Source organism: Annulohypoxylon truncatum (assembly GCF_022578515.1).
Source record: "Annulohypoxylon truncatum strain CBS 140777 unplaced genomic scaffold F4807scaffold_9, whole genome shotgun sequence".
Lineage (NCBI taxonomy): Eukaryota > Fungi > Ascomycota > Sordariomycetes > Xylariales > Hypoxylaceae > Annulohypoxylon > Annulohypoxylon truncatum.
In genome coordinates this window covers 737,871-757,672 of record NW_025953795.1, presented here as the reverse complement: position 1 = coordinate 757,672, position 19,802 = coordinate 737,871, and the positions used below count along the sequence as shown (strand labels likewise).

Below are 19,802 nucleotides of genomic sequence, written 5' to 3'. Positions count from 1 at the left end.
TAACTCGGCCTATCATCATAGAACCCCCTTTTTCTCTTCTCTCCCCTTTCGATAACGGAAGAGTGGGTTTACGCTAGCAGATGCAATATGCGGGGTTGGGTATCTATACCGATACCGACTCCATTATATAATCATCAAGCTGGCGTCCGAGACATGAGCTCTCTCATCAATCCCTCTACTATCAGAAATTCTAACATACTCGAAGTAAACATGGATTCACAGGTCAAGTACCTCCTCTCACTCCAAGCCGTACGGGACCGTGCGAAGATCGTGGGAGAGGCGGCCGAGGCCGGGAACCTGACTCATTTCGACCTACACAAGGACAAGCTCGACGACGCCGCGGACTTCGTAACGTCCGTCATCAAGGTCTGGCCCATAATCAATGTCACATGATTGTAATAAGTTTATCAAAATGCGCTCACACTTTTTGGTTTCAGCGTGACTTCGGCCCGGACAAGTTCGACACGATTCCGCCGCACGGGCGCTGGCAGCACTTCGAGGTCGGCGGCGTGCCGCGCGTCGCGGACATGACGCGGGCGTGGAAGGAAGAAGGAGAAGGCGGCTGCGACGACGTCGAGCTCTCCCGCCGCCTGATCGACTTGTTCTTCGTCTCCGTGCTCCTGGACGCGGGAGCGGGCGACCACTGGCGCTTCGTCGAGCCCGGATCCGGCCGGACGTACGAGCGCAGCGAGGGGATTGCCGTGGTGAGCCTTTATATGTTTAAGGCTTTGGCTTTCACTGCTGAGAAGGAGGGGGGTATTCCTAAGGTCGATGGTATGATTGTTGATTTTCATTCTTTTTTGTCACGCTTGAGATTGGGACGGGTGTTCGCGTGTACTAATTTGGATGACTTGCAGGAAAGGGCCTAGAGCAGTTGACGACGGAGGCACTCACGGCAGGCTTCCAGGTGTCTGACAGCAACCCAATGCTCGGAGTCGAATCTCGTGCTGGACTTCTCAGGAGCCTGGGCAAATCTCTTCTCGCTCACTCCGACGTATTCGGAGCCGAAGGTCGCCCTGGAAATCTGGTTGGTAAGGTTTTCTTTTCTATATTTAAATCGTGCAATATCAATCAATCGCTAATGAACCTCCTAGACCATATGCTGAAAACCGCCGGCGACTCCTCGAAGCTTGATATCCTCATCTTCTGGGATGTCCTCCAAACCTTGCTCATCCCCATCTGGCCCCAGGATCGGACGACCGTCAACGGCTTTCCGATTGGCGACGCCTGGCCGCTGAGCACCCTACAGAAACAATCCAAGTCCACTGACAGCGCGGACCACATCCAACCCTTCCATAAGCTCACGCAATGGCTTACGTACTCGCTCATGGTGCCCTTCCAACGGGTCCTCGGGAAGCAATGGGTCAACGCCGAGTCCCTGACCGCCCTTCCCGAATACCGCAACGGTGGGTTGTTCGTGGACCTAGGTGTCTTATCCCTCAAAAAGGAGACGCTGGACAGAGGACTCGAGGTCTCCGGCCAATCACTTCCGCTCTTCGACGCGGGAGACGATGCTATTGTCGAATGGCGTGCCATGACGCTGGTCCTGATCGATATCTTGTACAAGAAGATCCTGGAGAGAATGGAGGGTGTAAGCTTATCCATGGCCCAGGTATTGGAGGCAGGAACATGGAAGTCGGGTCGTGAGGTGGCGGCACAGCGGAGACCAGAAACGAAGTCGAGCCCGATCATTATTAAGAGTGACGGCACAGTGTTTTAATAAGACTAGAGGATTGGGAGACGCATCTAAATTGTCTCGGGTAAATCTGATTATCAATGCAACCTAACCTAAGCTGTATTTAATTACGCTAGGTCTATGATATATAGTCACCACGTGCTGCCTGTGATTGTCCAAGTGAAGTGAGTTTGTGAATTTTGATAATTGTAAAAATGGCAATGGATAATTACTGCGTATATCATCTGGAAATTGAAGCTGAAAATTACCAGGGAACTACGTAGCCCTGTCGAGACTCCTATCCGCCGAAAAAAAGTTTGAGTCCTATCCTCAGACCAAAGCGATACTACAGTATCCATCCGAGGAGAGCACATAACACCCCCATAAGTATAAGTCGAATGGCTTGTCTCTTCAACGCAAGATAGCCCACTCACAAACAACGTTCCACCTTCCCTGCTCCGGAAGTGAAATTTCCCAGGTCGGTCTTCCCACACATACCACCACACCAGGACGTACATCCTGTCTCTTCTCTAACCCGGTAATCCTCGGACTCCCAGCAAGCACCATCCTCACACTTCTCATTCGTGTATCTCCCCTCTCAACGCCATTCCCACCACCACCATCCTCATCGCCATCGCCACCCTTCCCGCGACCCCCCTCAACCCCAATGCTCCGCCCAACAACGAGCGCCATCCCCGGCGCCTCCCTAACCTCCTCAACCCTAATCCTCGCAACCCACTCCCCATTCCCACCCCAACCCGCACCCCCATCACCACCAGCCCGCCTAGCCGCCGCCTCGGCCGCGACGCTAGCGCCGGCCCACGCGTCGACGAACCAGTCGCGGACCTCTGCCGCGAGGCCGCCGGGCGCGTACTTGGCGCCTTTACCCCCACGTTTGCCGCGGTGCGGCGAAAACGCGTCGGGTAGCGGATCGGCGGCTCCTCCTCTGCCGTGAAGGAGCTCTTCCGGGGACGCTTCCGCGGGCTTGAAGCGCGGCGCCTTGAGGAAGGTGGGCTGTTGCTGGGCGGAGGCTGGGGAGCGCGGGTTTATCGTCACGGGGGAGAGGGGTTGTGAGGAGGAGGGGTCTAGGAGGAGAGGGCGTTGCGTTGCGTCTGCGCCGTGCATGGGTAGGTCGTGGTCGCGGTCGTGGTCGAGATGATGCTGTGGAGACGCGTGCGTGTCGGAGCTGAAGTCCGAGGATATGGATATGCGGCGGCGTTTCGGAGAGCGGTGTCTCATGTCTGCTTCGCTTTCGCTGCTCTCCTCACGGTAGTAGTTATGCTCATAGTCATTAATATCACTTTCGACTCCAATTGGCGAGGACTCGGGCACGGCGTCGTCGTCGGTGTCTACATCGAAAACCTCGATCGGATCACCCCGGTGCCCACTACTCTCATCACCACCAGCTCGCTCAACGAAGGGCGGCGAGCTATCAATGACATCGTGAATCGGGTCCGTGGCCCGGGGCGTCGGACGGATGAACGACGGGGCTCCGGATCGAGCCGGGCCCGGCGTCGGGATGCTGGAAGATGGCCCTGCACCTCCTCCCCCTCCCGGCGGTCCCCTAGGCGTCGAGTGAAGGGAGAACCGCGGCGTGTTCTGGAACTGCTGACCACCGCTTTGGAACGCCTTCGGCGTCTCTGTCTTGGGCTGGGAGCGCTTCGGTACGAGGAAACGATGGGGCGTTGGGGTCTGACGTAGTTAGTTAGCAGTTATTTCTTGCCGTGACTGAATGGTTCTTACAGCCGGCGGCGGTGCCATGATTCGTCAATCATCAAGACATTGTCCACGTCAACCGATCTACTCGGGGATGATTCTTCCTACGTAAGTCCTAGGAAGCTTGAAGGTGGTGACGACACGTGCCTCAAGCTTTTGGGTTGAGCATATGGTTTTTCCATCATTGGTATCCCAGTCTCATTCTATCGGGAACACGTTAGAGAAGAAGAAAATATGTCTAGAGCTATATCTATTCACTGCATTTTAGATGAAACCTAGAGTTGCCTTAATAGTGATCATGGATGGTGAGAAGTGAAGACTTAAAATACAAAACCCCCGCGCGGTGGGCGATAGGTGTAACTTCCGCCATCCCGCCAAATCAATCTGAGGTATGTATCTATCAAGTGTTCCTTATGGCCTCTTCTTGCATAACTTATTATTGTTATTCATTTGTACTGTATAGTATCACCCGATAGGTGCATAAGCTAAATTGACTTGGCAGGATGGCGGATGTTGCGCCTATCGTCCAGGGCATGGAATCGGGAAGTGGCGAAACTTCGGCAAAGCTTGTGTAACCCCGTAACATGGACTGCTTCTTCCCCCCAATCTACGCTTTAAGGGGTTACTATACACTTTTCTAATATAGGCCTACATGAATAAACAATCATATCACAAGCAGTAACGTCTTCGTTATCAACTACAACAGATGTAAAGTCACATCAAATTAATCAAGACTAGATTTGCTCTGGGGTAATTGTCTCCCTATTCAGACATTTGGATGCCCTACGCCTACGCCTATGCCATGAAAACCAAGCACCAATCCCTGGAAGAGCCTATGTGAAAGCCTATGCGAAAGCAACGTCATATATACCTAAGTCCAGGAGATAGCCAGAGTAAAACCCCTTTCACTCTACTCAAACTTGCCACCCCCAAACAACCCGCCAACGACCTTTCCTCTCCCTTCCGCGCCCTTCCACTTCTTAGCCTCGCGCCTCTTCTCCGCGTCCGCGACTGCGGCCCGCCTCTCGTTTTCCCTCGCGAAGTAGTTAATACCTGAGCGCTTTCCCGCCGTCTTCTTCAGAAGCTTGCCATCCTCTCCCGCCTTGCTTAGACCTAAACCCGGACCTCCTGCGTTTCCGGTTGCGACGTTGCCGCCGCTAGACGACGTCGAGGAGCTGGATATGAGCGAGTTGGTCGTCGCGCGCCTGAGCAGCGCCGGGACCTTAAAGCCGCCGGAGCCGGACGCTGACGGTGCTGCAAACGCGAGGCGCGAGCTGCCGGCTGCGGAGAGCGAAGACGAGTCGCGCTTCATCTTGATGCGGTCTACTACTGCGACATCAGGAGTTCGGTTCTCCTTGTTCGAAGACGCTGTCTTTGGTCGTTCCTCGTCCTCCTCGTCGGAGCCTAGTTCCGTAGCAGGAATAATGGATGCGGCGGAACCGTTGGGCTCGTCGAGTAGATCGGACAATTCTCTTCTCACGTCGGTGATTGAAGTGGGACGAGTGCCGGCTTTCGTGCGTCGGGCGTTGGGTGGAGGACGTGGAGCGTGGTCACCCTCGTGAGCGCGCTTGCGTCCATCCGTAGGTTGACTATCCGGAATCGACTGCTCCGCTGCTGGCGTATCCTTCCTCTGTTCCTGGCTTTGGCTTTCCTCGCCCGTGCTCTCGTGCGCAGAATCCGGGACATTCTCACCAAAGTCCCATTCTTCGTCGCTGCCCAAGTCCTCTATACTCTTGAGGAACGCCGCGTTGCGTGAATTTTCGGCGATTTTGCTGATGCGCTCGTCCGCGTACAACGCCTTCCGCATCTTGGCGAATTGGCGCTGCTTCATGCGTCGTCGGGCCTCGCCCTCATCGTCAGAGTCCGAGAGGTCGTAGTCGTGATTGCCACCACCACGGCGACGCTTGCGTAGCATGCCGGTTGTAATATCATGGAATAGCTTGTCCACCTGGGCCGCATCCGCTGCACGTTCTCGATCACTGTATAAATGTAAGCTTACGTTTTGGGGGAGAGGAAAATAACAGTCACTTACGCATAGAAACCAGCCAGTTTCGCGTCGTCGACGTTATTGCCAACAGCATCGTCAATCATCTCTTTGACCAGTTCCTCGTCTTCGTCGCTCGAGTCTTCACCATCAACCCCGCCAAGACCTGCGTACTCGTCCTCGGACTCCTCGGCTTGCTCCTCGACCATTTCATTAGCCTTGCTCTTTTTCTTGTCGAACTTCTCCTGCATGCGCTTCTTCCTCTTGGCTGCCTTTTCCATCACCTTGAACGCGCTCGCTGCTGCATTCGCACCCGCTTCGGGGTCTCTGGAAGCGGGACTAGGGCTTCCAGGAACCTCGGGGTATGCTAAGGTGGAAGATGCCAAGGTTGAAGGCCTACGACGTATTAACCTTCCCCCTCTTTTCACGAGAGGAGAGTCTTCGATGGTCTCGTAGTCGGGTATCTCGCTAGGTAATACTGTATCAACTGTAGATTGGGGCGCATCGACAAATCGCTGCTTAAGTGGAGAGAAGTCTTGGAAACCGCCATCTTGAGTAGGCTCAATGAAGTCTGTCATTTGTGTTGCGTCCATCTGTATCAATGTATCGAAGCCGTGCGCTTGCGACTGCGAAAAATGCAGTTGTACGCCTTGAGTCTGCGTTTCACGCGCTTGGGTTTCTAGATTTTGCTCCTTCTGGCTGTCAAGAACCATGTCATTCTGGGATTGACCTGCCGTGGCGGAGAATTGGGAGTCGGGGAAATTGTCAATACTGGCAGTAAACTGCATCGGAGATCCGTTGATTGGCCCGCCTTGACTATCGTCCATGGTACCGGCGAAAATCTGGGTAAGTCCAAGACCTGCTGGCGCTGCTACAGGAACGGGGAGTCCGGGAATGAAGGTCTTCGTGGCGGATCGCAAGACAGACGTTGGGACCTTTGGAGAGCTTGAGTGAGTAGCAGATGGAGATTTCCAGTGACTAACTTTGGGTTTCGGAGTCGCTTCTACTTCATCCTCGTCATCTGAAACGATTTGCACATGTTTCTTTGATCGGCGGGACTTTATCGCCGGGAGTTCATCATCTGCCTCGTCGTCGGAAGCAATAGCTTGGGTTTTGGCCTTTGGCGTCTGTTGCTCTTCAGATTCACCACCTTCCTCTGCTTCGTTCTCAAACATAGGATTTGCTGTAGATTCGTCTTCGTCTTCGTCCTCAGCATCATCCATCTCGTCATCTTCATCTCCCTCTTCTTCCGATCCAGAAAGTTCAACCTCGGCCGGTTTCTCTTTCTCACTTTCCTCATAACTATCGTCGTCACTATCGTCCCAAGCCAGAGGATCGTTTTCACCCTCCTCCTTTCTCTCTTTCCGTGTCTTCTTAGCATCCTCGCGTTCTCGTTGCATGATTTCCTCGACCTCTTGGCGGGCTCGAGCAACGATATCTTCAACCTGGTCTCTTTCTCGCTGGCGTTCTTCTTCAGTCAGGACATTGATACCCTTGGATCGCAACAGTTCTAAACGTCGATCTCGCTCCAATTTGGCCTGAGCTCTGGCGCGTTGTTGTAGAGACATCTGAAGCTCGGCGGGGGTCATCGATGGTTTGGCTTTGCGGCCACGCGTAGGTTCTCTCGGGGGTGAGGAGAGATGGGCGAGACGACGTAAAATATTCATAGAATTGGATTCCTGTGCCTTCTTTTCGGGGAGTTTGTTAAAGATCGAATCCATTCGGCCCTTCTTCGAGTTAGTAATTTCTAGCTCGTCATCAGAATCTATCGCGACCAAGTTTGCCTGTATTGGAGGCATCTTGACGCGAACTTGGCGTCTTGGCTTGGCTGCTGCTGTTTTCGTCTCCGAAGGTACGGCTATAGACTCGACGGCCTTGCCTTTGCCCTTATCTTCCTTCTTGCTTTGCGCCAATGCATCCTCTAGGCTAGGCAACTCATCATCGTCCTCTCCTAATACATTATTTATCTGCACGCTCGTAGTTTGAACCGTGGGCGTAGCGTCGTTATCCTGTACAGATTTTGGGGCCAGCGGTGGAGAACTTGGAGGAGTTCCAGCATCTACCATATCAGCATCAGTATGCTGTGAGCCCGGGGTCGTTGGCCTGCTCGAACTGGTCGGCTTGTTATCACTAGGCGCCGTTTCCTTTCTGAAATTGAAACGCTCAAATAACGAATCTTTGGTTATCTTTTTCTTGGTCTTGGCTTCGTGAGCAAGTTGCAAGCTTCGACTTATTCGTTGCGTCTCTCGATTCATTTCTTCTAAAGCCTTCTTGCTAGCCTTGCGAGCAGCAGGACGGGAAACAATTTGCGTGAGTTGACGGCCGCCATCATCGTCAGTGATATCAGATACGTCGTCGTCGACTTCCGATTCGGCGGGCATCTGCTCAGCCATTCGTTTAGCACGTTCTTCGTCCTTGCGCTTCTTTTCTGCCTCCTTAGCAAGCCTTTCTTCCCGCTTCTTAGCTACTAGTGCCATGAAGCGTTCACTCTTTCCTGCAATTTGCGGCAATTCATCGTCCGTATCAGGCTCGGCTACGGATTGACGGAGAGCTACAGGGGTTTCGGGAGCCGGGGTGACGAAAAGACCAGGTGATGGGGGCGTCTCTGAGTCTGCCGTAACTTCTGGTGTAGCTTGTCGATTGGGTCTGGCTAGTCGTCTACGCGGTAGGGCGCTAATATCTTCCTCGTCATTATCCGCATTCGTTGATTCGTTGTTATCCTCATTGTTGTTCTGCGTCTTGGCCGACTTGTTTGTGTCATCGGCTCTCATTCGTCCGGCGAGTCGTCCCCGAGGTCTGATAATCTCTTCCTCTTCATCTTCATCATCACCACTCTCAACATCCTGTGTAACCGCGCTGGCCTTGTCGGCGGATTTGAACAAAGTCTTTGGGTCAATTGGGCTATCAGACTCATCATCTGAGTCTGCATCATTTACGGTCGCCAACAAAGCCTTGATCTTGGACCGAGGAGATAATTGCGGTGATGTAGGAGCGGAAGTGCCCTCGGCAGGCGACGGTGATCGAGTAGAAGCCATTGTAGATAGTAATACTCGATAGGTTCGGAAATCGAATTAAACTTTTTGGTCTTATGAAGACATTATGATTGAGAATTGATATCTTAATTGGCAATTCTAATCATGCAGTTTATGTTTGTTGGTTAAAACAGTGTATGTGTATGTGGGGGCTGGAGCAATTACATATTAAAGTAGCCCTGGAGCTTCCCCTTGTACGCGCTTTGACTTTGACGAGACGCGTATTTCGCGTCAAGCTCCGCGACTCATATGCAACAATCCGATAAATTATGGGGCCACCTAAACATCATCCTATCAACCAATGTGAATTTACAAGGACTTAAAAGTCTTAAAGACATTCAATGGCTTTAGCTATTACATAATATTCTCTTAGCCGTTTTGATTTCATCTATTTTATGTTGTCACTTAGTCAAGTCTTATGTAAGGTCATGTAGAATGTGCATAGCATTATAGCTTATACTGAGGCTCTTGCTGATTTATCCACAAAGCAACGTGATCTAGCAAGAAATCGGGGAAGGTGCTTCCTACATAATAATGTAGGGGGTATCGGTGCAATAGAGTACATATCCGCCAAAGAGCAAACGCCGAAAACCAGCCGCCGTCGTCCTCGTTTTCAGTGTTCATACAGCCCAAAGCAATGCAACCGAAAAATAACGCCTTAATGCCAATGCTAATGCGAACCACATAATCCCGATGAATATGTTTTTGGGGTACGTAATGTACGTAGGTGAGACCACCCAAAAGACAATGTCTCATCCCGGCCACTTAAGGCTTGTAACCATTCAAGTGCTGTCATCATGCGTCCTGTGGCACACGACCTACCTTATAAATTGCGTCTTCCCGGAAGCCTAGGAAGGTTGACGATATGCTGATCCATTTAGACTTGGTGCTTGCTAGATATGCTCATTCCGTGATTGCACATTTATATCATCCGGATTAGATTTTTGAAAAGCTTCGGAGACGCCGGAGGTCGGGGGGAATTCGGGAATTTTCGCTGTTTTAGGAGATACTTAGGTTTGTCCTGCTCCTCGTAAGATAAAGATATTGTTCGCTAACGATTTTTCATCGTGTTCAACGTCTGTTCTTCTCCCCTACTCCTAGGGGACCGCTAAGCATGAATCCAAAATACCATCGAGCATCGACAAATCCTGAGGACTTGTACCCTCCCACGTCGGAGGCTCATCGTCGATATCCATCGGCTCGGGATAGGTGTTACCGTTCGTAATAGCGTGAACGCCACTGCCGTTGCCATTAACATTATCCGTACCGGAATCTTCGTAATCTATCGGCTTGCGGCCGTGGAGCCATGTGTAGTTGTTGTAGTGCTCCAATTCGCCATCCCTGTAAGTGTATAACACCGACTTCTTAATAATAGGGAAAGTGCTGATGCCACAATCACCAATTTCCAAGGCAAGTCGTAGATCAGCCATACTGAGTGGGGGTCTTTCACTTGCAGCTTTAGCCTCGACAGGCAACAGTCCGCTCTTGTCACGGGTCAACTCCCCTCTGCTAAATGCAGCCTCTTCTCGCCTTAGTTGTCGACGATATTTATGGGTTTGGATCCAACTGGTTCCGGAACCGAATCCGGCACTCCCTGAATCGCCAGGACCATTGCACCTGGTTCTTGCAAACACTGTTGACAGGAATTCTTTAATGAAAGTCTCAGCAGCGACGGTCATGAATTGAGCAGCATCCGAACCATGACCATTAACAAGCCCCGTTTCGTAACATATGGGTAACATTCTCGACTCGATGCTCGCCATGTCCGGAAATTCACCTGACTCTACGGCCAAAGGCTGGGTGAATCGCTTGCGAATTTCGAGGTCCCAATCTAATCTGGTTAGGACGAACTTCCTTCGGTTGGGATGGAAAGCACTTACTCATCTTGTTCAAGTCATTGTTAGCACTCTGAGGTATGTCCGGGGCGCGCGTAGCTCGGCCCCGGTGGTGCTCTGTGAACATATTTGCCATAGACTCGAAGGGATCAAACTACACAAAACATTAGCGACTATAGACATGAATAAGAAGCACGAGGTAAGATCACGAACATCGTTCTGTGCCAATTCCTTGATACGACGTCTATCACGGCTCGGAAGCTGCATAACCTCTCCCTTCAACCTCCGTTCGGCAGCATCACCCGTGACGGGTTTTGTACCGACGTTGGTAGTAGGTTTATCGTTCGCGGAAACCCATGGTGCAACACCTTGATCTGGCATCTCTCTCGTGAGGTTTCCATATATGGCAGCAAGAAGCTGGTTGTGCAGATGACTCTTGTCGCCATTGGCGGAGAATAAGATGGGATCGATACGCTCGGAATATTCCACCTGGTTCAACCGGCCTATAAAGAAAATGAGTAAGTGAACCTGACCTTCACACAGCCAAATAGCCAACCAATTTAGACAAAGACGAACCAAGTATAAACTGGGTAGTGGATTCTTTGTAGATGTTCCATTGTTCGTTGCCAATGGCCGATTTTAGAGCAGTGTATAGCGGTTCGAGATCGATGCGGGCCGGGATTATCTGGCTAGTCTTTGTAACTTTCTGCGTCGTAGGGGCGGAAACGGTAATAGATTTAAGAGTCGGAGTGGAAAGGGTGATAGAAGGGCGGCTCAAGGCCGCAGGATCTATGTCGGGCATGTTGGAGGAAATACGGGGATTTGGAATGGACGGTGTGGTGCGGTGGGTTGGCGGATTGTCGATTTGATGGCCCAATTCGGAAATGTTGATAGTTGGTGATACGGTTATGAGTAATGGGGTATAGGGCAATATGACGAGGCGCGAAGTTGGGCGGATTTGTTGTGTATGCGCAGGATGTCGCGTGCGGGCTATGAGCACAGCGCAGCTCGAAAAAAGGGTTTAAAACCCATTCATCGAGTGCGTCAGGTCAATGCGATCCGAACTAGAATTTTTAAATGATAAAAAAATATAAATAGGATGTTGTTATTTGATGGAAAATCCGTCGCCTTTCTGTTATCCATTAAGCGGGAGGTTTGGGGTTTGTCTACTGGGTAAGTTCAAGGTTGGAAATCAGTGTAGAATGAGCTGCGCTTCGTCAGAGGCAGCATTTGATTGGGGTTTCTGGGGATAAAGTGGGTCTGACAGGGCATCATCGTCTTGTACTTAGTACATCTGCGCTAGTCCCAAGTGGTGTAGAGCTTATATGGTTCCCTAAGTAATCAGTACTCGACAAAGCTTGTGTAGCGCCTTTGCGGCTGGTCGGTGCTTCCAACCTTGTTACCCGAACGCCAAAGTTATGTTACCAGGCGCTGCAGGCGCTACCCCAATGCTGTTGGTGTTACCTACTAGCCAACCTAGCCCCTCCATTATTGTCTTTTTTAAGTATTTCATACGTCGCGTCGCGTGTCGACACATAGTAGTAAGTGGTAACTACACATACGAATATATCGTCTTGAATACCTAGTACCTGAGTTTCTTGCACTCATAGCCATACTCATATTCGGCGCCGCATCTTATGAGCTAGCATCTCATTCTAATTGACGACGGCGTATCAAAATGACACAATGTCTGGGTCAAATCAGGACCGGACGAAACGAGTCGATCTTAGTATCAATCGCTTGATTTCGCAGCTGATACCTGATGACCTCCGCTTGAGCGACGAAGATGCGCAGCAGAGACATGACTTATTCTTTGACGAGATCAAGAAACAGTTAAACGAGTGAGATACTATGCATATATGTACATTTTAATATTATACAATTGTTAACATCATCGCTAGACCTAGACCGCCTCCTCTTGCCGACCAAAATCATGCTTCCGAACTTATCAGGCGAAGACTGGTTCAAACGAACCCGAACCAGGCCTTGCGCTATTCCAATCTTTACTCGAGGTTGTTGGCGCTGCCTGTACTAAACCAGAAATGGGCAATGTTGTACTTGCTCTACCAATTGGCCGACTCGCCTGATCCTAGTGAACCTGACCCCATTGCCTTCGCTGAATTTCAGCAGGAGCAAGCCAAGCGAAGAAAGCAAGAGGAAAGAGAGGAGTTCGGCGCCTCGGCTGGTCCTTCCAATCAAGGAGGTTCCAAGACACATAAACGTGGCAGAGACTCTGACAACTACAATCCTACCGAACTTCGAGATGTACTGAAAAATCCAAAAGAGATGAAGTCCGTTGATGGTGATCAACCGCGGCCTACCACAAGCACCAGCGACTATAAACGTAATAGAACACCCAGGGATTCTGCACCAACCACGCCCAAGCGAGATGTTGCCATAAAGTCAAAGCTACTGGCAGACAATTACTCCGATATCGACCCTTCTGAACCTGCTCTCCTCCGAGATCTCCCGTATACCCTTCAGGGGCTTTCCTCTACTACTCTCCCATTTGGCAAAGACTACTCCCTTAGGCTACCTTCTACTCTCCCTCCTCCTATAATAGGTATTCTCCATTCACTGGCTGAGCCATCCCTTCTCTACCGTACCCTTGAGGATTTCGTTAAGACCCCCACCAAAGGGCTTGTAGGCCAAAGTCTTCGGGCAGCTATAAGCAACGAATTACGCTCATACCTAACACTCGTAGCAACACTAGAAGGCCAAATTCGACGTGCATTGTCTACTATATCCGAAAATGCCCCTAGAAGCGGCATCGGAAAGGCTGGCGTCACCCTAAAGCGTTGTGTCGTCTGGACGCGCGAAGCAACTATGGGTCTGCGTCTTATGACCATGATCGCCGAAGAATCCAAGAGTAAAAAAGGTGGCCAGCTCATCACCTTAATTCATGGGCTTTCTTCGTCCCATGGCGACCCCGTAGTTGGCGCATTCGCCGAGCGTCTACTCATGCCTGTAACTCGCCCTTTCTACGACATACTACGCCACTGGATCTACGATGGCGAGCTCTCAGACCCATACCTCGAATTCTTCGTGCAAGAACAGTCGTTAGATACCATGCCCAAAGGTAAATCGGGATCTACCAACGTATGGGAGGATAAATATTTCTTGGAACCCGACATGACGCCCTCCATCATCACCGAGGAGTTCTCCGAGAAGGTCTTCCTGATCGGCAAGTCGCTCAACTTCATCCGCCACAGCTGTGGTGACGCCCAGTGGGTCGAGTCATACTCGAAAGAGTCCTCCAAGGAGCTCCGCTACGGCGACACTGCTACCTTGGAAACTTGGATCGATGAGGCTTACAAGACGACCATGCGCCGCTTACTACACCTCATGACCAACAAGTTCCACTTATTCGAGCACTTACAAGCTCTCAAGAGCTACATCCTGCTGGGTCAGGGCGACTTCATCGCGCTGCTCATGGAATCGCTGGCTGCTAACCTCGACCGCCCGGCCGGCGCCCAATATCGGCACACTTTGACGGCCCAGCTCGAACATGCCATCCGCGGCTCTAACGCACAGTACGACTCCCCCGAGGTTCTACGCCGCCTCGATGCCCGCATGCTACAGCTGTCGCACGGGGATATCGGCTGGGACTGTTTTACGCTCGAGTACAAGATCGACGCCCCTGTCGACGTCGTCATTTCCGACTGGGGCAACCGCCAGTACCTCAAGGTGTTCAACTTCCTGTGGCGTATCAAGCGCGTCGAGTTCGCCTTGTCGTCCACCTGGCGCAAGGTCACCACCGGTTCGCGCGGCGTCCTGCAGACGAACCATGCCTCCGTGGCCCAGGCCTGGAAGACGACGCGCGGGTTCTTGGCGGAGATGGTGCATTTTGTGGGACAACTCCAATACTATATCTTGTTCGAGGTCATCGAGAGCTCTTGGACCGAGCTCCAGGAGAAGCTAAAGAAGGAGAACGCGACCCTAGACGACGTCATCTTCGCCCACAGCAACTACCTCAACTCCATCACGCACAAGGGCCTGCTCGGCGCCCGCCGCCGCCGCTTCGTGTCCACTTCCGCGGCCAACATCAGCAACCCCAGCGTCGATGAGGACGATAACAGCTACATGATCCAACTAGGCGAGCTGCTGCGCACCATGCTCGCGTACCGCGACTGCGTCGACGGCCTGTACTCGTGGTCCGTGTCGGACTTCATGCAGCGCCAGGAAGCCGACCTGCGGCACGAGCCCGCGACCCCTGACGACGACGACGAAACCCCGGGAGGGCCCCACAGCGAGTTCCCAGCCCTGCAGGAGCGCCTCAAACACCTCGGGGACAGGTTCCGGACGAAGCTGCAGATACTTCTCGGGGACCTCGCCTACCAACCCGACGTCGACCTCAGGTTCCTGGGCGTCGCAATGAACTTTAACGACGTTTACCAGCCCGTGCGCCGCAAGCCTAAGGGCACGCCTGGGCCGGCAACCGCGATGAAAGGGGGCGGCGACGGGGCGTCGGCTATGGCTGGGAAGGGCGTGGCTAAGGGCTGAAATAGGCTGATGTCTGGTAACAACACGAAGCAACATTAACCAAGACATGCGGTGCTGAACACCTCCCTAGTAGGCCAACTTATCGCCGGCTTATCAGCTGCTCTGCCATAAGTCGAATCCACCTACTCTATGTACCTATACGGGTCCAACTCGTATCCGTATGGCAGGGGTGTCGAGGCGTCTCGAACTGAGGCTACGAGTAATAGATAAACAGAAGAAAGAGGAGAAAAGAAAAGAAAAGAAAACTCGCGTTTTTTTTTTTTTTTTTTTTTTTTGCTTTACGGCCGAGAGATGATGTAACGTAACGAAAAGGCGTGAAACAAAGTTGGGTTTGTCTACGATATTACGATGCACAGAATGGCGGGCGGGATCTAGGCGGTTGGCGGAGTTGGTAGATAGGTAGGCAGCTTACCGATTAGCCTACGAAGACGAGACGATCAAGTGATCGTAGTCGGCTGGTTGGGGCTATGGCAACTTGCGCCTTGGTAGCTGGTTTAGGTGATCGGGAGACTTACCTCGGAGTGAGTGTCCAGCATACATGTATCTAACCTTACTATCAATGAGAGCCGCTTCTATGAACGAGCTGACTTAATATTCACACTTTAAACCCGCCACAAAACATTCATTACGTAGGTACCAATGACAATTAATAACAAGTCAAGAGCATTACTACCAGTAGTGGTATCAGTCTTACGACCTAATCAGTAGGCGAAAACACGCACGCAAATCACTTAGAGAGGAACACAAGAACCAAGATTTGATATCAGCAAAAATCATAGCATTTCGTCATTCGTAAATGAAGTTCGTTAAACCGAGGACGTTCCGACCATTCCCCGTTTCCCTTCGAACATGACGATTCCCGTAGGCTGAAAGGGGGACTTTTCCGAGGGAACTTTTCCGTTCTATATTTACATACACATCGTTGTGATGATGCCTGTTCTAGCAAAGAACGCCTTCCCTTTCCCCCCCAAATGCCTATCGTATCATTAAACGCCCCTTTTTTTCCCTTTCGTTCCATGCCGTGGTGAAATCTCAAGTTGGAAACGCTCAACTTGTCATTTAAAACGAATCCAGATTCCACCCTTCCATTAATAACGCCAGTATAAAACGGGCCCGGTCTCAAATTCGCGTCCATGGTACAATGTCCCTTTGGCTAAGGTTATTGGAAAGGGGAAATTATTTGATCAACGGTGTTTTCGAACGATCAAAAATTTCTTGTTGGAATGTTGGGAGTACCAAGGACCAAAGGATGGCCCAAAAAGTCCTGACGAGGTCACCAAGGCCAAGACCAAGGTGACTGTACTAAAATGATGTTGGTGACGTTGATGATGTTGATGTGTGTCGTGATTTTCGTTCGGATATGGTACCAAGTTATGCATCGTTCGAGACGCAAAAGGTAAGGCATGCCAACTATCTCCAGTATGGCTCAAATACCTCCTAGGCCAAACCGGCCCATAACCCCTACAACTTCATGATATCCTGCCACATTGGCCGATATGTGCAAGACAAACCAAACTGTTGCCGTTGCGTCTTCAAATACCTCCCCATAGCCAGTTGTCACACCAGATTTAGCAAGATTTGTTGAGTTCTGTGAATATGATTGATGACTCGAACGATGCGCTTAGACATCGGTCATCTCCGTATCCAGGGAGAGAGTACTAGACACCTCGTCTGCAGGACCCCAGTTTCCCTCGAATACAGTTGCGGCTGCTTTTTGACGACTCGCGACCCAGTTGACTGCTTGTAGACTAAGCAGATGGAAGATGTTAGGTCGATACACGGGGTCCGGAGCCAACATCGACTTGATAATGACATCGAGAGACTCAGGGTGGTTAGGATCCCTCATAAAGTCCGGCGGATGTTGTAGCTCGTTCTTGCGGCTCAGGCCGAAGATGTCTGCTGACTGTCGGGATCGGAAGTTGTACGCGCGGCGAGGCTGATTTGCACCATGACTCTCACCGAACAAGTTAGCGTTGCGATCGCCGTCATCAAGTGGCATGCCGTTAGCATCTCGCGCAATTGGTGTCGAGTCTGCATCTTGAGTCATGGTTGGGACTTCAGAGAAGTCTCCTTCTCTCAGAGCAGTCCAGGTCGCTCCGTTTTCAGGGAGCTTGACATTAGCCGCGATCTCCAGCATGATCAGGCCGAGAGAAAATACATCAGCGGCTTGGCTGATCTCAGATCGAAGGGCCTCGGGAGCCATGTACTCGCGATCGCCTTCGATATCGGGTCCTCTTTCCAAAGGCAACGCAGTCGTCAATCCGAAATCGCCGATTTTCAAGGTGCCTTCAAAGTTGATGAAGATGTTGGCGGGCTTCAAGTCGAGGTGAATATACCCCGCCGTATGAATGCTCCTCAATCCCTGTTCGAAACGTTAGTTACCGCACACGCCCTATCCGACTATTGAGCACATACCTTGCCAATCTCGAGAAGGATCTTCCAAATTCTGAAATCATCAAGTCGGCCCTTCAAACCAACAAAGGACAGAAAGGCGTCGAGGCTACCCTCTTCACAGTACTCGGTCTGGATGTAGAGGCATTGGCTCTCCTCCCAGCTATCGACGAGCTGAAGAACGTGGTCACAGCCTCTCAGATTCTCCAATACGCACACCTCTCGGCGTCGATGGGCCCTGTCCTTCTTACCTTGGATCGGCACAGTGAGCTTCTTCACTGCATAGACCTTTCCCGACGAAGGAGAGCAAGGGCTTCGGTGAGTAGGAGTACTGAAGTAGCCTTGCTGAGACATTCTCGGCTGACTAGACTGGGTGACCTTGTACACACACGAGAATTCACCCTTACCCAGAAACTCGACCTTACCAAAACGCGCAATGAGTTCCTCGTCCACGTCGTGAGTTGGTAAACCGTTAATAGGGGTAATAGCCCGTCGCTCAAGAAATATAGGGGCATTGCCTTGTCGCGTAGTCGGCGTGGCAGGGAGGTTCAAGTTTCGGTCGCTGGCGAGTGGGGAGTTATCCGCAGCATTGGAAATAGACAGACCGCTCGCATCGGGAGGCACAATATTTCCCTGGGGGGTTCGGGGGGATGCCTTCTCAGCAAATTCCAGTCGCTCCAATGGGCTTGCTGGAATTACGGGGTTCATCTTAGCAAACTCAACTTGTACAGGCATAGGGGGTAATTCAAGGGCTGGAGTAGAATAGACCTTGAGCGGCCCAGGCTTTCCATCTGGGCTTGACGGCTCATAGTGAACATGCACTTCTTCGCGGATTTCTCCGCCACCTAGTGGCGTGAGGTAGAAGGGAGTATGCGGTCCCCAAACGAGAGGAACTGTTGCACTGTAAAGGCGTGGTTGTTTTGGATTATACTTACAGCTAGCAGCTGCGTCACGCTGCATGGCCATACCTGATCCAACTACCGACAGAGGAGGGAGACGTCGGTTAGCCGTGGGGCTCGCGTTCGAAGTACGAGTCAATCTGCTAGAACCTCGCGGTACAGTGCTCTGCTTCGTGGGCGTCGGCGGGAAGTCTCCGTCGTTGCTAGTGTCACTACCGCAAGCTCTTCGAGAGGGACTTCGGCCATCATCGCCATACAAGCTAAGTAGACTTTCCTTGCGAGAAAGAGTAGAGAATCCGTTGAACAAGACGGGTCGCGGTTGTTCGCTGAAGAAGTTCGTCGATCGGTTCGGCGTGGTAAGGTCGAACGGAGTCGACGGTACACCAAAGGTGTGTCGCATGCGTCGGCCTCTAGCCTTAGCGTTGCTTGTCAAGGGCTGCATAGGTGGGTACGTAGCGAAACTATTAGCATGCTTCTTGCAAGGCGTGTCGGGAACAGCACCAAAGCCACTATTGGCAGGGGCCAGTTCTGGATTGCGATTCATCTTAGACACTAAGCCGGTAGATGCAAAAGCTCCCTCATACGGCCTGTCGCTCTTATAGTCAGGAGTAGAGATGCCAGCAGAACCAAACTTATCCGGCTGTGGGCGAACAGCACCGACAGGCAAGCTCTTGGAGAAGTTCATGGGCGCTCTAGACTTCTCGGCGATTGGCATTGGGAACTGCGTGGGCGAATCGCTGGTTTGACCCGAGCTAGAAGACGACGTCGTCATGGTGCGAGAGAGAGGATGCGGCTGATGGCTTTGCTGCATGAACATCTGCGGCTGGACCTGTTGTGGCGCCGGGGTGGGCGGTGGTGCCGGCAAGCCAAATGCGGCCGAGGCAGGTGGCACGAAGTGTTCCACAGACAGACGCGGACGGTTCTTGCCGTTCGGGGTCGTGGTTCCGTTGGGAGACTGCTGAGCTGCCTGACGTCTTCCCCATGACGTTCGTTCGCGCTGAGGGGTAGTAACTTCGCCAGCATTCTGAGCTAGTTGTTGAGCAGCATTGCGCTTACCCCAAGATGTGCGCTCACGTTGCTGAAGAGTAGACTTTCGTAGAGAACCCGCTCTGCGCACGGGCGCGGCAGGTGGTGTGAATGAAATCAACGGCTCGGTGACGTTAGTAGAGCTGGGACTTGTCCAGTCGTATTCACGAGAAGAATCATCCTGCTCCTGGTTTGGCGAGGTAGCGCCAGCTTGATCGAACACATTGAAGTCAAGGTTCATGGTAGCTGGGCCATAGCTACGTCGCTTCGGGTTAGGACTTCCCGACAGGGTCTGGTCGAGGTTCATTGAAGCATCGCTTCGCTTGAGAGGACTTGCGACAGAAGTCATAGTAGTAGTGGTGGTGGTGGTGTTTCCGTCGCTGAATCGAGCCAAGCTCAATTGCGAGGACGAACCACTCATGTCGAGATGCATGCTGTGCCGATTTGCAGCTTTTTCAGCTGCCTTGCGTGATACAGGACTGCGGGTGCGAAAGATGTTTAGGTTTTCTTGACCAGGTAATGTCTCGATTGAAGAGGGTGGTGATTGACTGGAATTACTACTAGAGGTGGAAGAAACCTGACTCAAAACTCGCCTAGAGGGGCTTTTGGGTGATGTGCGATGTCGCGAAAATGGTTTGTTTGATGAGGCGGGACTCTTGGCTGCTTTCGCAGATCTTAGAGATAATTTCGCATTTGGCCGAAAAGGCGTCGCGAGTGGTGATTGAGTGTGGGGGGTATGGG

At 51.8% G+C, this 19,802-nt stretch overlaps 6 protein-coding genes across 6 annotated transcripts; 2 read left to right on the top strand and 4 right to left on the bottom strand.

The window, feature by feature from the left end:
• Positions 1-115: 115 nt before the first annotated feature.
• Positions 116-1,839, top strand: F4807DRAFT_418593 (DUF1688 domain-containing protein). The gene is made up of 4 exons (XM_047997331.1): positions 116-366; positions 438-774; positions 858-1,031; positions 1,095-1,839. Exons 1-4 carry the CDS (start codon positions 154-156, stop codon positions 1,718-1,720), a joined length of 1,350 nt encoding a protein of 449 aa, XP_047856174.1. The 5' UTR covers positions 116-153; the 3' UTR covers positions 1,721-1,839.
• A 247-nt stretch (positions 1,840-2,086) lies between these two features.
• Positions 2,087-3,436, bottom strand: F4807DRAFT_458548 (uncharacterized protein; the record flags this gene model as incomplete). The annotated part of the gene is made up of 2 exons (XM_048001225.1): positions 2,087-3,367; positions 3,419-3,436. The coding sequence occupies 2 exons, from the start codon at positions 3,434-3,436 to the stop codon at positions 2,087-2,089; spliced, it is 1,299 nt and encodes a 432-aa protein (XP_047856173.1).
• Positions 3,437-4,036: 600 nt separating this feature from the next.
• F4807DRAFT_418588 (MRC1-like domain-containing protein) lies at positions 4,037-8,171 on the bottom strand. The gene is made up of 2 exons (XM_047997330.1): positions 5,424-8,171; positions 4,037-5,370 (listed from the first exon to the last, which is right to left on the bottom strand). Exons 1-2 carry the CDS (start codon positions 8,144-8,146, stop codon positions 4,302-4,304), a joined length of 3,792 nt encoding a protein of 1,263 aa, XP_047856172.1. The 5' UTR covers positions 8,147-8,171; the 3' UTR covers positions 4,037-4,301.
• Positions 8,172-8,833: 662 nt separating this feature from the next.
• F4807DRAFT_418587 (transcriptional regulator of RNA polII, SAGA, subunit-domain-containing protein) lies at positions 8,834-11,420 on the bottom strand. The gene is made up of 4 exons (XM_047997329.1): positions 10,819-11,420; positions 10,456-10,745; positions 10,288-10,396; positions 8,834-10,238 (listed from the first exon to the last, which is right to left on the bottom strand). Exons 1-4 carry the CDS (start codon positions 11,042-11,044, stop codon positions 9,505-9,507), a joined length of 1,359 nt encoding a protein of 452 aa, XP_047856171.1. The 5' UTR covers positions 11,045-11,420; the 3' UTR covers positions 8,834-9,504.
• A 346-nt stretch (positions 11,421-11,766) lies between these two features.
• On the top strand, positions 11,767-15,385 carry F4807DRAFT_397218 (spindle pole body component alp6). The gene is made up of 2 exons (XM_047995967.1): positions 11,767-12,083; positions 12,144-15,385. Exons 1-2 carry the CDS (start codon positions 11,929-11,931, stop codon positions 14,743-14,745), a joined length of 2,757 nt encoding a protein of 918 aa, XP_047856170.1. The 5' UTR covers positions 11,767-11,928; the 3' UTR covers positions 14,746-15,385.
• Positions 15,386-16,366: 981 nt separating this feature from the next.
• Positions 16,367-19,482, bottom strand: F4807DRAFT_458544 (uncharacterized protein; the record flags this gene model as incomplete). Its single annotated transcript, XM_048001224.1, has 2 exons — positions 16,367-17,107; positions 17,161-19,482. 2 exons carry the CDS (start codon positions 19,480-19,482, stop codon positions 16,367-16,369), a joined length of 3,063 nt encoding a protein of 1,020 aa, XP_047856169.1.
• Positions 19,483-19,802: the final 320 nt, after the last annotated feature.

Coding starts and splice junctions, on each gene's coding strand:
- F4807DRAFT_418587 (XM_047997329.1), bottom strand. CDS start 11,044: ATGCCCGACATAGATCCTGCGGCCTTGAGCCGCCCTTCTATCACCCTT. Junction 10,746..10,818: donor CACTACCCAGTTTATACTTG/GTTCGTCTTTGT, acceptor TTTTCTTTATAG/GCCGGTTGAACCAGGTGGAA. Junction 10,397..10,455: donor AGGAATTGGCACAGAACGAT/GTTCGTGATCTT, acceptor TGTTTTGTGTAG/TTTGATCCCTTCGAGTCTAT.
- F4807DRAFT_418588 (XM_047997330.1), bottom strand. CDS start 8,146: ATGAGAGCCGATGACACAAACAAGTCGGCCAAGACGCAGAACAACAAT. Junction 5,371..5,423: donor AAACTGGCTGGTTTCTATGC/GTAAGTGACTGT, acceptor ACATTTATACAG/TGATCGAGAACGTGCAGCGG.
- F4807DRAFT_397218 (XM_047995967.1), top strand. CDS start 11,929: ATGTCTGGGTCAAATCAGGACCGGACGAAACGAGTCGATCTTAGTATC. Junction 12,084..12,143: donor ATCAAGAAACAGTTAAACGA/GTGAGATACTAT, acceptor CATCATCGCTAG/ACCTAGACCGCCTCCTCTTG.
- F4807DRAFT_418593 (XM_047997331.1), top strand. CDS start 154: ATGAGCTCTCTCATCAATCCCTCTACTATCAGAAATTCTAACATACTC. Junction 367..437: donor TCGTAACGTCCGTCATCAAG/GTCTGGCCCATA, acceptor TTTTGGTTTCAG/CGTGACTTCGGCCCGGACAA. Junction 1,032..1,094: donor TCGCCCTGGAAATCTGGTTG/GTAAGGTTTTCT, acceptor TGAACCTCCTAG/ACCATATGCTGAAAACCGCC.